General features: G+C 40.0%; 1 protein-coding gene across 5 annotated transcripts in view; it reads right to left on the minus strand.

Moving 5' to 3' along the window:
- sipa1l1 (signal-induced proliferation-associated 1 like 1) overlaps positions 1–12417 on the minus strand; it is a 111334-nt gene that overhangs the window by 49461 nt on the left and 49456 nt on the right. For 3 of the 5 annotated variants that reach the window (XM_022663250.2, XM_022663255.2, XM_022663262.2), the window contains exon 2: positions 176–1948. In XM_022663250.2, coding sequence (XP_022518971.2) covers positions 176–1772 — 1597 coding nt within the window. In that variant the 5' untranslated portion in view covers positions 1773–1948. Of the gene's footprint in view, positions 1–175; positions 1949–12417 lie in introns of those variants that run through there. The other 2 variants (XM_049483750.1, XM_022663270.2) reach the window with 1 other exon arrangement.

A 12417-nucleotide genomic window follows, 5' to 3' on the forward strand; every position in this document is an offset into this window, starting at 1 on the left:
TGATTAATCAAAGTTTTACCAGAGGGTTACAAACCTCCTAATCAGGTCTACATTCAATACTCAAATTATTAAGACCAGAATCTATTAAAAGAGGGTGACTTAGACTTAAATGATGACAGCTACTACTAGCAAAACTATAATAAACACCAAACTACAAGCTTAATATTTTACTCACCTCTCAAATAGAAGTACTTCCTGTAGTAATAGGACCCAAGGTCCACATGTTCCACAATGTTGTTCTTTCCCCGTTCATGGTGAATGCTCTTGCCATCCTTTGGCGCTTCCAGCACTGCTACCCCTGCATTGCTGAAATGAGTATTAGGGGGCACCTCTGGAGATCCGTCCTCATCCCTGGAGGAGCTGGACGATCCACTGCCGATGCTGCCCTGCTTCGAGGGGCTGATATTCCTCTCGCCTTCCCCGCCTATCTCATTACGGAAGCAGGGGCAGCTGAGGACCAAGTCGTTGCTCTTGTCGTCACCAGAGTCTAGTGAGGGTCCGTCTTTGACATTAAGCTCCTCTTGGCTGCCACATGGGGAGCCATATTGTCCGCTTTGGGTGGAGGACAGGGAAGATGAGGTGGAGGCTGAAGCTGCAGCGGCTGCCGAGGCTCCGGTGGTGGTGTTCTTCCTCTTGACGGCGCTCTGGCGGCTCTGGACAGCTTCGTTCAAGTCAAAGAGGATGCTCTGGACATCATAGTGAGCAAAGCCTTTCTGACAGACCCAAGGCTTTGGTGGAGGACCCGCATCATCAGACTTTCCATCTTCCGCATCAGAACCAGCACGAGAAGAATCTCCCTCTACCTTCACACTTCGTAACTTGCGGAATATGGATTCGCCCCCAGTCTCGGACTTGGAGCGCCTCTTCAGGTGTTTCTCCCTTTCCTTCAAGCGACTTGCAGGACTTCCTCTTGGGGGTCCCAGAGGACCATCCGGGAGGTCAAGCGCAGTCTGTTTGTGGGCTACAGTAAGAAGTTCGCTTAGTTTCTCTGGAGCAGGGCTACGCTGATCTGGGGCATCTGTCTGGTAGGCTTTAAGCATGTCAAAAAAGCTCTCTCCTGAGACCCCATGCTTGTCAATAGATGAGGTGCTGCCATACTCCCGGTGCATTGGGGTCCATCCAGAGAATGACCAGCCCTCATTGCCATCTCCATCTAACTCACTGATGGTAATGTCGCTGTTGCTGCGTTGACGGATGCGGCGCATGCCCTTGCGTGGAGAACCTAGGTAGCCGTCAGGGGACAGGAAGCGGTTGTCTTTGCCCTTGCTATGCATCTTGTTCTTCAGAGTGTTTTGAATGTTACGCAGCATAGAGGAATCCTGCGGGCTGATCAGGTGACCCAGCTTGGCGGATAGGTTGCTCTGGGAGCTCTGTGTGGCGTTTGGCGATTCGGTCTCCACAGTTATGTGCCACACACTTCCACTTCCTCCACTTCCTCCTCCACCGCTTCCTCCACTTCCTCCACTACTGCCACTACCACTTCCACTGCTACTCCCAGTTCCACTCCCTCCCCCTCCTCCGCTGCCTCCTCCTCCTCCCCCACCGCTTCCACCACTACTGCCACCATCTTTTCTTGGGGGCCAATCAGCGACTCTTGCTCGCACTCCCATCTTGGGCACTCCAGGTGTGCATCCAGACAGGTGGGTGCTCTCGCTGCGTGGGGGTGGAGCACCTCCATTTGGCAAGCGCAGGCGACGGGTGTAGAACTCATCTGAGGCGGGCACAGAGCCCCCCACAGAGCGCTCTGTCTGGGAACGCTTCAGACTGGTCATGACAATGTTGGGGAATGGAACTCAGCACAAGGGCATGCCGGCCGAATGATCAGAATAAGAGGCCCTGGAGAGTACGAGCTGCCACAGGGACGACTGCGATTCGTAAGGCAAAACACATGGCAATGAGGCAAAGTGGTCAGACGTCCTCCTCCATTACTTCTGAGGTGAGCTCAATTCTGCAAGAGAAACGGGGAGACAATGAATCAGTGTCCATGAATCAGAGAAAGAGTGAATCAGAAGCTTAAGTGCTGTAATAAGCCACAATATTGATTTATACATTTCAATGAGAACAGACCACAACAATGAAACACAGAACTACAGAAATCAGTCACAAGAAGCACCAAAGCTTTACATTAACTGAACACTCAGAAAATGAAATACAACTGCAAATTGCACTCCCAGCAATGGCAAACAGCAAAGCTGACAAATGCCATAGGTAACCGTTTCTCTTATAATAATTAACTATGCTCTAATGCCCAGGCCATATTTAGAGAGTTACTCTGAGGCTGAACCATTAGTGGCATGAGGCCAAAGAGGATCGTTTCAATTTCAGAACAGCCAGCAGTCGCATGTAGTTCATAAAACGTGCTCAAGTAATACTTATTCTTCCTAATACAAAAGCAAACGATTAAACACGAAAAACGAACAGAGTATTTAACTACCTAGTACTAAATGAAATATGCAGCAACTTTTTGTTTTAATCTAGAGCAGATCTGTAACAGTATGAATTAAAGTTAAAATGTATGAATTAAAGTTGGGCACCATGTCATTATTTAGACTTTACTATTGTAATGAATATACTAATGAACGTACTGTAAATATCATTATTTTTAAACAAACACAGAGCAATCTTATGTTTCATTACAAAGAGCATTCATTATTAGTCATGTTTAACTGGATACACATCAGCAGATTTTATAGTCATTGCAGATCTAAAAAATGAAAAGACAATTTTAACTTCTAACTCTAACAAAATCTTGCCCATATTAAATATTTTGTGTTTTGTTCTTTTTTTGTTTAATTTCTGTTAATAATTTCCTCACTGGGTGTGTTCACTTAAAAAACATCTACCATCAATTTTGCCCCACAGAGGAGCATGTAAACTTCTAACCAACTTCACAAATCAAGCAGCTTGTACCAAACAAAAAATCTATTTGATGATAATTTAAATAATCACTCGTTAAACATAATCAGGGGAATGTGTTTAATTAAATGTGATTCATTTGAGGTCGTATCACCCAGCCCTAGTACCAAGTACATCAGTACCCTAAAGCTGTAGTTACCGTAAAAAATACACTTCATATTATATTTATAGATATTTATACTTGTATTACAGATTATGGTATTTCAAAAATAAGAATATTGTGTACTTTACATAATGAAGTGTTCATTTATAAGTACTTTTAAAGTAATTGGTGACTTTTTCCTTCTAAATGTAACTATGTGAAGTGGAGATAATAAAAAAGTGCAGAAACAAGAAGAGATGACATATTCCATCTAAAGTCCAACAAAATCCTAGATAGAATGTTTAGGTCCAATCTAATTACTAAGGACAGCATCATTTATTAAACAAAATCTGCTGTCCATCAATGTTTTCAGTGAGCCGGTAGCTTAACAGCATGTAAGAGCTCACACCTTTCACACCAAGGTTCGTGTGTACACAGGCGATGGCCATTATGATGGAATTACACAGGTGGTGCAGTGTTTTAAGCCTATGTACTATGCGCTGCAGCAGGAGTGCCTTATGACAGCTCCCATACGACAGTCAAGATAAGCTCTGAAATGTCAGTTTCCTTAGTTTCCTGGCAACCATCTGCCAAGTGTTTTCTGCTGTACAGCAGTGCTGCTGCCGGGTTAACCTTAATAAGATAGAAAGAGAGCGAGAGGGAGAGAAAGAATGATGGTGTGAGCAAGCAAGCAAAGCCAGCACGAGAGAGAAAGAGGTGGTGAGGGTGACGGAGGGAAATGACTGCACTGTGACATCCTTTACCACCAACAGAGAAAGACAACAGCACGGGCCAAGAGGGCGGCATCACAACACCCTGCTTACACAGAATATCAGATCAGCTCTTTCAATTAACATCTTCACAGACCCACAGTAAAACACACAGCACCTTCTGAAATCTAACAGGAAGCTGCTGCTGCAGAATCAGCACAAGTCAAAGCAATGAAGATAAACTGATGCTTCACAAAAAAAATACCACTCATTTACCTCATACAACAATGGATTGAGGGATGCGCCATATTTTATAATATTTAACAATATAGTCATCATTTTTGTTATCATTATTCATTTTTGTCATATCGTCAAAATGCTATTATCACAAAAATATGGCAGGATATAATATGATAATATTTTAGGGTCATATCACCCCTACCCATAGTAATAATACGATTTATTCCACTGTACTGATTTGCATGTATTAAAGTGTGTCATACTTTATTGCAGGTTGGGTTTACACTATTAAAAGTATTAAATAAGTGCTGGCGTTCAAACTCTGGCTTGGGTAGTGTTGCACAATTTTTTGATACCTGAAAAGTATCACAATGTGGGACTAATGACTTTTTTTCTAATTTTCTTTTTTATTTTTGGATTTTCTAGATTCACAAAGTTAACCAACAAGCAAATTCCATATACATTATGTTTTCACTCTTTTGTGTTTTTTCTTTGACAATTAATTAAAAAACAAAAATAATAACAATGTTAAATTTTCTATTATTCCGTGCATTTATGATGTTTTAGATTTTTGCCATAGTAGCGTTTCAGTACAGGTATTGAAATATTTAGGCAGGTATTGTATTAAGTCATGTTTTTGTGGACAGGGAACTACTCATAGCAATTACATTAGCAGTGCAGTATTTTATGTTAGACAAGGAATGCATGAATGAAGGTTGATCAGGAAATCGTATAATCGGAACAAACTGAAATAAAACATTACCAATATACTGTATTAATGGAATGTACTTTTGTGTGGATGTGATTCGCTTGCCTGTTCGCACAAACACCTTACAAACACATTACTCACTGCGCTATCCACTGTGGGGGGTAATGTAATGTTATATGGTGTTTTTCCAGTATGCATGTAACATTGTGGCTTGAACAATGTTAAAAGCTTGCAGAACTTCAGAAACTGAATGCATCCCCTATCAGACCTCACTAAAACTCCCCCAAAAAATCACATTACCTTGCTATGAGCATGTTGCCCAATGTTCAACCTCATTTACAACACCTTACAACTTACACATGTGTGGGAAATGCCAGGTGGTCTCCTGAGGTAATATTTCATGATCGGTTTAAAGTTACAGTTTTGTGCTGTCCCATGACTTTAAGCATGTCAGTGTAGGTCTAAAAGTTAAAAATGTCAAAAATAGAGGAACATTGTTTTACACTGCGTGACAGCATCAAAATAATTATCATTTTATTTATCACATTATAAACCACAAAGGCATGCATATTTTTGATTACTTGACAAATGTGTGGTTACAGATACACTTCATTTGCATGATTCTAACCTGTGCAGTAAAAGCTTTCATTACTTATTAGCTGAAATGAGCTACTTAGCAGCTCTAGACAAATACCAGAAATGACTAATGTACTACATTCAGGATAAGGGGAAAATTGAGAACACTTTGTCCAATTGTTCAGCAAACTGTCACTTTAAACACTCCAAAAAAATGTCAGCTTGTGGGATACAAGAGATGATACTGTATTTTTCAACCACCCATGCGGATAATGACAACATTCTCCCGTATGAGAGCACTAGTGTGGTGGAGAGACCCTGACTAAACTAACCACCACGCTCTCGACTTAAATCACGCCTGCAGCGCTGAGGGACACCATGCCTGTGGAGATGAAAATCTCAGGTCATATTCCTGTCATCGGGTCCCTGACCTCTCAGAGACAGAGAGGGTGTGAAGCGAGGAGGGCGTGTCACATTCACACACAGACACACACGCACACCCCCTACAGAAACAGACAAACACACACACACTCACCCTCTAAGAAAAGATGAGGTCATGGGAATTTCCATTCCTGGAAAGGAAAAGCCATAGAATACAAAGTTTTTCACTCCTCTCTCTGCCCTCCCACCTCCTCCGTCTCTAACCCACCCAAGTGATCTAATATGTTTTGGAGGTTGAGCTGCAGGTGCTTCAGTCAGGATGAGCATAAATTTAGGTGTTAGTCATCCGCAGCTGCCAAATTACAGCCCTAAGACTGACAGATGGGGCAAGCGCCGGCTGACACGTAACATGTAAGCGGCTAATGAGAAAGAGGTACCCCTGACAGGTTCCGCCAGGAACAAAATGAGCAAAGTAGATATGACTAACATACGGAAGACAACGCAGGTTATGTACACAAATCTCCAACTAGAAATAGAGGTGAAGAGCCTTAGACTACTTGGTTGCTTCTACAAAAAAATGACAGGACAAGATAATAAACACAGTGTTTGAAACAAAAAGAGATAAACTGTAATTAAATTGTATAATATCCACTTATTGTTCTAGTGTGGCTACTTTCAAACTAAGCTCCAAAACGGCTGCAGAAATGAAAACGCAACCCAGAAACAAATACTATGTTGTAAAGAACACAAACAAACATCATTATTCATCACTATCATCATTAAACATCATTAAGCTGCTTCAAGATACATTACATTGTTAAATCTTTACTTACAATGAATATATAATATATAATAAAAGTAGGAGGGTGGAATCTGGCAATATTTTATTACATTTATTTGTGCTTCTGGTGTGCAGCAGGGTCTGTGTTACACTGCAAATGTTATGATTAACTTTAAAACCTAAACTAATTTTAACTTTATATAAGTAAGTTTGATCTGCCTTTCTCTTGCCTCTCCTCTCCTCATCTTCCTATTTTTTCTCCTCCTTTTGTTTTTTTGCAAAGAGATAGGACAACTGGGTTGGATGTCAGCATGTCTCCACGTCCTGTACATGTCATTTTAAATTAAAAGCCCTTTGTCATTTTAAATACATACAATTTTAATAAAGCAGCAACAGTACAGTACCAGTCAATAGTTTGGACACACTTTGTGTGTTTTCTTACTTTGAATGATTTTTTTTTTTTTTGCATTGTAAATGTAATATTATAATAATATAATGATATAAAGACATCAAAGCTATACAGGAACTTTTTTATTTTGTAAACAAAAAGTGTTAAGAATGTTTATATTTTTAGATTCTTCTAAGTACCACATTTACCTTTGAGGACAGCTCTGCACACTCTTGTATTTTTAATTTTTTGTATTTTAATCTCAGTGTCTTTATGCGGTTGATTTGGTTGCACGTTTTTTTTCTACGACATAGCATGATATTTAACAATACAGGGCCCATTATGTCACAAGCCCCGCCCCCATCCGCGTGCTGTCCTGCGTCCAGACCGATCAAAAATCAGCACTCAAAACCAGAGGAAAACAACTAAACAACAGTAATCGGCCCTTTAATAATTTTTCTGGAATTAAAAGTGTGAAATCAGCTGTACCTGAAAAAATCTGTGCAAAACTGTGCTGGACTTTGCTGCACAGCTTTCAACATGCGTTTTCAATTGTAAAAAAACGAGGACACAACCATATGTTGACCACCTGATTAAAAAAACAGCAGCATTCTATAATGTGGGATTGTGTTCATACATACAACTGCTAGCCTTACAAAATCATCATTTTATTACACACAGCTAACATATAGCTTATTTAAAAAAAAAAAAAAAATTAATTAATTAATTAACAGTATGCTGTAACTAGTTCAGAACCAGTATGTTAGGGTGTAAAGGCAAGAATTTAAAATGTAAATATATATATATATATATATATATATATATATAGATTGTTTCTGAGCTCTGCTTTAAACACCACAATGTGTTTTTTTTTCTGTGCAGCTCACAGAAAAAAAAGACAGATTTCTAAATGAAATCAGCATACCTGAGAAACAGCACAAAAGCAGCCTGTGCTTCTCTCCCTCCCTATCTCTCCCAGATACAGAGAGAGAGAGAGAGAGATAAAGGCGTCAGAAGAGCCGGTCCAAACAGAGAGTGATTGTAATGGACCTGAGCACGTAATGGAGTCTAAAAAAGGAAGAACAGGCATTCAGTGCGCGGTGAAGGGGTGTCTAAAGAGAGAATGGATAAGGCCGTGGACAAGCAGAGGTGGGCTGCACTTCCCTGACATCTTTATGAAAAACCAAGAGGAATAAAAAAAAAAGAAAAAAAAAAAAGAAAAGCTTAGCTCCAGAGCACCACGGTGTAGAACAATGCACATAATTGCAGCCTCTCATACAACAGTATGAATACAGCTAGATAAACAATGCCCTTCAATTATGATCACTGACAATACAAGTGCAGAGAGCTTGTCCTGTTGCTTACAATGTTGGAAAGTACACATACATACGTCCAAACTTTTTATCACTCCGAAAGCTTTAAAAATAGAGCCTATTTCAGTTTAAAGTGATTACAACAGTAAGAGTTAAATAAAAGCGTAAAAGAAACTTAACCAGTCCTCAAGATGGTCCAGATCTTTTTACCAACCCAGCTCACAACGAAACACACGAGATAAGAGTAAACTCCTGGAACAAGGGGGGCCTTGGGGACTGGTTTAAGGAACACTACTCTCGGCAGGAAAGTGGGTGTGAAACGACAGCATTGTGGCCTCTAGCTGTGAAAATTGTGAAGATACTCAGACCTAAACCCACTGAAACAGCTCTAATAAAATCAAATTAAAGCATGGAATCACAATGTAGAAAGTGAAAGCTTTGGAAATCAAGACTCTCTCTGCTCTATTCCTAAAAATAAAAATAAAAAAATAAAAAAATCTACAATCTACGCTGCAACTTGCTTGACTAAAATGATCTGATGGTATTTAAACATGCCCAAAATGACAATATTGTGAATGCCAAATATTGCAGTATACCTTAATACTGATAAAAGGGATGCTTATTGCTCAATACTGGATTTTCAAAAATTGTTCACTGCAAACTCTAGTATACATATCGTTAGAACCATAGAAAAGATTTCATATTTGATTAATTTATACGTTTTTTTTTGTTGTTTTTTTTTTTTATACAATTTTCATGAAAGTAACTATGTCAGTTTCATTGAATATCAAAATAAGAGTTCCACAGAATATTTTCTAGTGTGTAAAAAAAGACGCTTTGAGCTTGTAGGGCACTAGCTGAGTGAGTGAAGAATTTAGAAGCACAGATTCACACAGTTTTTTGACCGTGCTTACAGTGTTTGTACATAATTGGAAGGAAACTGTAAAGAGAGGATTTTGAGTTTGCATTTTCTTATATAAAGACTTTTTTTTTGTTGAACTCACGGTTTTAGACGTCCATTACTTTACTTCTAGTAGTTCTTAAGTCCTGAACAACAAATATACTGTATTTGCTGCCATAACACTTTTTTTTTTAAATATATACACCGATTATGGGAGCCATGGGTAGCGCTGTCACCTCAAAGGAAGAAGGCCTGGGTTCAACTCCAGGAGCAACCAGGGTCTTTCTGTGTGGAGTTTGTATGTTCTTGCAATGTCTGTGTGGGTTTCCTCTGGGTTTTTCCTCCCACAGGTCAAGGACATGACATTCAAGCAAACTACTTTATTATCCTCTTTCACCTTGTTCTTCAATTGTCAGGACCCCACAGGACCACCACAGAGCAGGTTTTATTTTTCTTAGCATTACAGTAACACAGGCATAACGGTGGTGTGTTAGGTAGTGTGTGTTGTGCTGGTACGAGTAGATCTGATACGGCAGTGCTGCTGGAGTTTTTAAACACATCACTGCTGTGCACCTCACTGCTGGACAGAAAATAGTCCACCAACCTAAAATATCCAGGTAACAACGTCCTGTGAGCAAATATAAATTGTCTAGCAGCAGATGAGCTTCTGTATTTATTTGTAAATGAATATGCTTTTCTGTGAGGTGCTGTTTCTTTACAAGACAGACCAGTAGGAGCATTAAAAATACGCATTTGTATCATATCACAAGCTGCCAAATAATCACCGTCAAATTATCAAGAAGGTAATTCTAAACTGACTGCTTTCTATCGAGTTTATTTGAGTTTATTTGTGCCAGCCATAGGTGACATTTAGCGTTTGTCAGCATCATGTTACAACAGCCCACTGTTTCAGAGGAGATCAGAGGACTAATAAGCTCTCTCAGAAGCACAGAGACGACGACGTGCCAATAATGAAGGCCGACTCTCTTCACACCTCGGGGCTGGGACACCTGCAGTGGGAGGTGTTTGGACTGGGAATGGGATGCGTTTGGCTCAGGTGTTCCCTCCACATGCCTGCACTGTCCCACAGCCACATGATTCAAGCCCAGACGGTGACTCACACCTGAGGAGAGAAACTAAGAGTAGAGTGTCTCAGACCTGTATCCCCTTCTTCCTTATTTGTTCCAAAAATACCACTGCGATTTCAAGGGCAATGCATAAAGAACAGCTTCAAAAGGCAGTCATCTTTAAAAAAGACAGCACTTTCCCTGGATGCAGTTAGAGAAGAACCTACACTCTGCCATGGTCTACTTTCCTTGACATTATTACTGAAACATGGAACTAGTTTATCGAAGACAAGGCTGTTCTGCTGTTTGTCACTCAGGGGAGCCCAGAGGTGAGGCTGTGCTGGACTGCAATAGCGAGGATAAGCTGCTACCTCAAGGTCTGTGTAATAAAGTTAGGCACAATAAAGAACGAGTTGCTGCTCATATTGAAGATTGAAGTGTACTGTCTAGCCCTACGGTCAGCCAGTCAAAGCTATCAGTTATGAAATAACCTCAGAAAGAAAGTTGTTGTACTCACAATTCATTTGAATTGCCACAAAGCACAAGTTTTATGCAGCATGATGTGAAAACTACTATTTTTACTGCTCCTCTAGAGGTAGACCAACCAGTAGGGAACAATTATGGAGCTTCTAGCTCCACTTCTCATGGACGACATGAGCACAGAATTATTGTTAACGCTGCTTCAAAATGTTATCAAATGTCAAGAAAACATTTATGTAACATAAAGCCCTGGGCATGGACAAACACATGCCCATATCAACACCACAGAAAGCCACAGTAAAATCACATGCAAGAAAGGCAGCCAATCTTTTATTAAACAAAAATGCTAATGCTAGCTCAGCTAACATACTATCATAGCCCTGTACAGCTCATATTTCAGCCTAAAAACAAACACTTTGTGAAACAGTAGTAAGCTGAGAAAACTCATACCGAGAGTGAGAAATAATGTGAATGCTTACATTTTATTAGAGCGTAAAACTACACTTAAATCTGGCAAGTAGTATTTCTAGTCTGTCATTTTTTGGGCTGCTGGCAGACTGTGTGCTGTTGATGGAACCCAAAAAAACATTACAGGATTTTGCCCAAATGGACACACGTTTCTACGTTCTGCAGGTCAGCTGAGCATCACAATTATAGTACTTAGCCCTATTTTGCAGGTTTTCCTCTGGTGTTGACCAACTTATACTGCTTTGTTATATTTGTTAAAGGATTTTCTAAAAACATATATTTTTTCATATTGAATAGTACTAGGATCTGGAATAGAACAAAAATAAATCATGAAACCCTCTGATGGGTCCAAGGACTAGTTTAAGAAAGGTGAATATAAATCGCATAATATACAGGCTTTGTGGTTCTATGGAATTCCCTTACTTGGCTTACGGACACACAAGAGAGAGCACAGTGATGAAACTGTTCTTCTCAGAAAACAAATCACTCCCAAGGAAAAAAAATCTAAAGGTGAAACATACTGGTTTTGACAGAATATTAAGAGGTTTCTATTCATTCTCAAAAAAAAGAAAAAGAAGTGCACAGTTAAGTAAGTAGACTGGTCTCTTTATTGTCATGCTCGTATACAATGCAATTTAAGCTTTCCTTTAGTATTTTTTTTTCCTGCTGTACCCAACAGTTTTTGTACAAAGTGTGCCTCTACTATAAAAGGTGTCCACAAATAAAAATCAGTTACATTCTTTGCTGGTCTTCTCTATGTGAAGTGGCACTGCAAGCTTTGAGGCAGCTTAAATGTATTCATTTCTAGTAAATCACTAATTTTTATGCCCAAAAGAAACACATTATGAGATCAATAAAGTTGTGTCTACATGTAGATAACCGGATAAAGTGCACACAATAAGCAGAAGCAAGACAACACAAAGCAGAGTTCTTACTCTTGGTTCTTTGCCAGGTGTGAATTTTCCCCAGCCTTGGTTTCTGTCTCCTCTGTTATGAGTAACAGGATTTCGAGGCTTGGTTATATGTGGGCAATGTGAGTCGTGAGCTGCTACATAGTCCAGCGTTAACACTGTGTTTAATGAGACAAATTTCAGCCCAGAGATGCAGGCTTGGGTTGCCTGGTGGTTGGTGATAAACCCTCTTTTCTTCACCCATTCTCTGCTGAAGACCATGTTTACCCCACTAAAGAGGAACCACTGGGCAGACTGTGGTCCATGTGGTGTTCGGTTCACAAGCATATTTTCCTTGACTTACCACTCTCTCATTCTCTTTCGCCCACTCTTGCCTTCTTCCCCCTCCTCTGTCCTATTCTCTTTCACTTGTGACACAGAACCACTAGGGGAAAAATAAAAAATATGACCATGCTGCTCTGATGCAAACTCTTGTCAGCTCAGCAGGACACACT

This window comes from Astyanax mexicanus, chromosome 1 (assembly GCF_023375975.1).
Source record: "Astyanax mexicanus isolate ESR-SI-001 chromosome 1, AstMex3_surface, whole genome shotgun sequence".
Classification (NCBI taxonomy): domain Eukaryota; kingdom Metazoa; phylum Chordata; class Actinopteri; order Characiformes; family Acestrorhamphidae; genus Astyanax; species Astyanax mexicanus.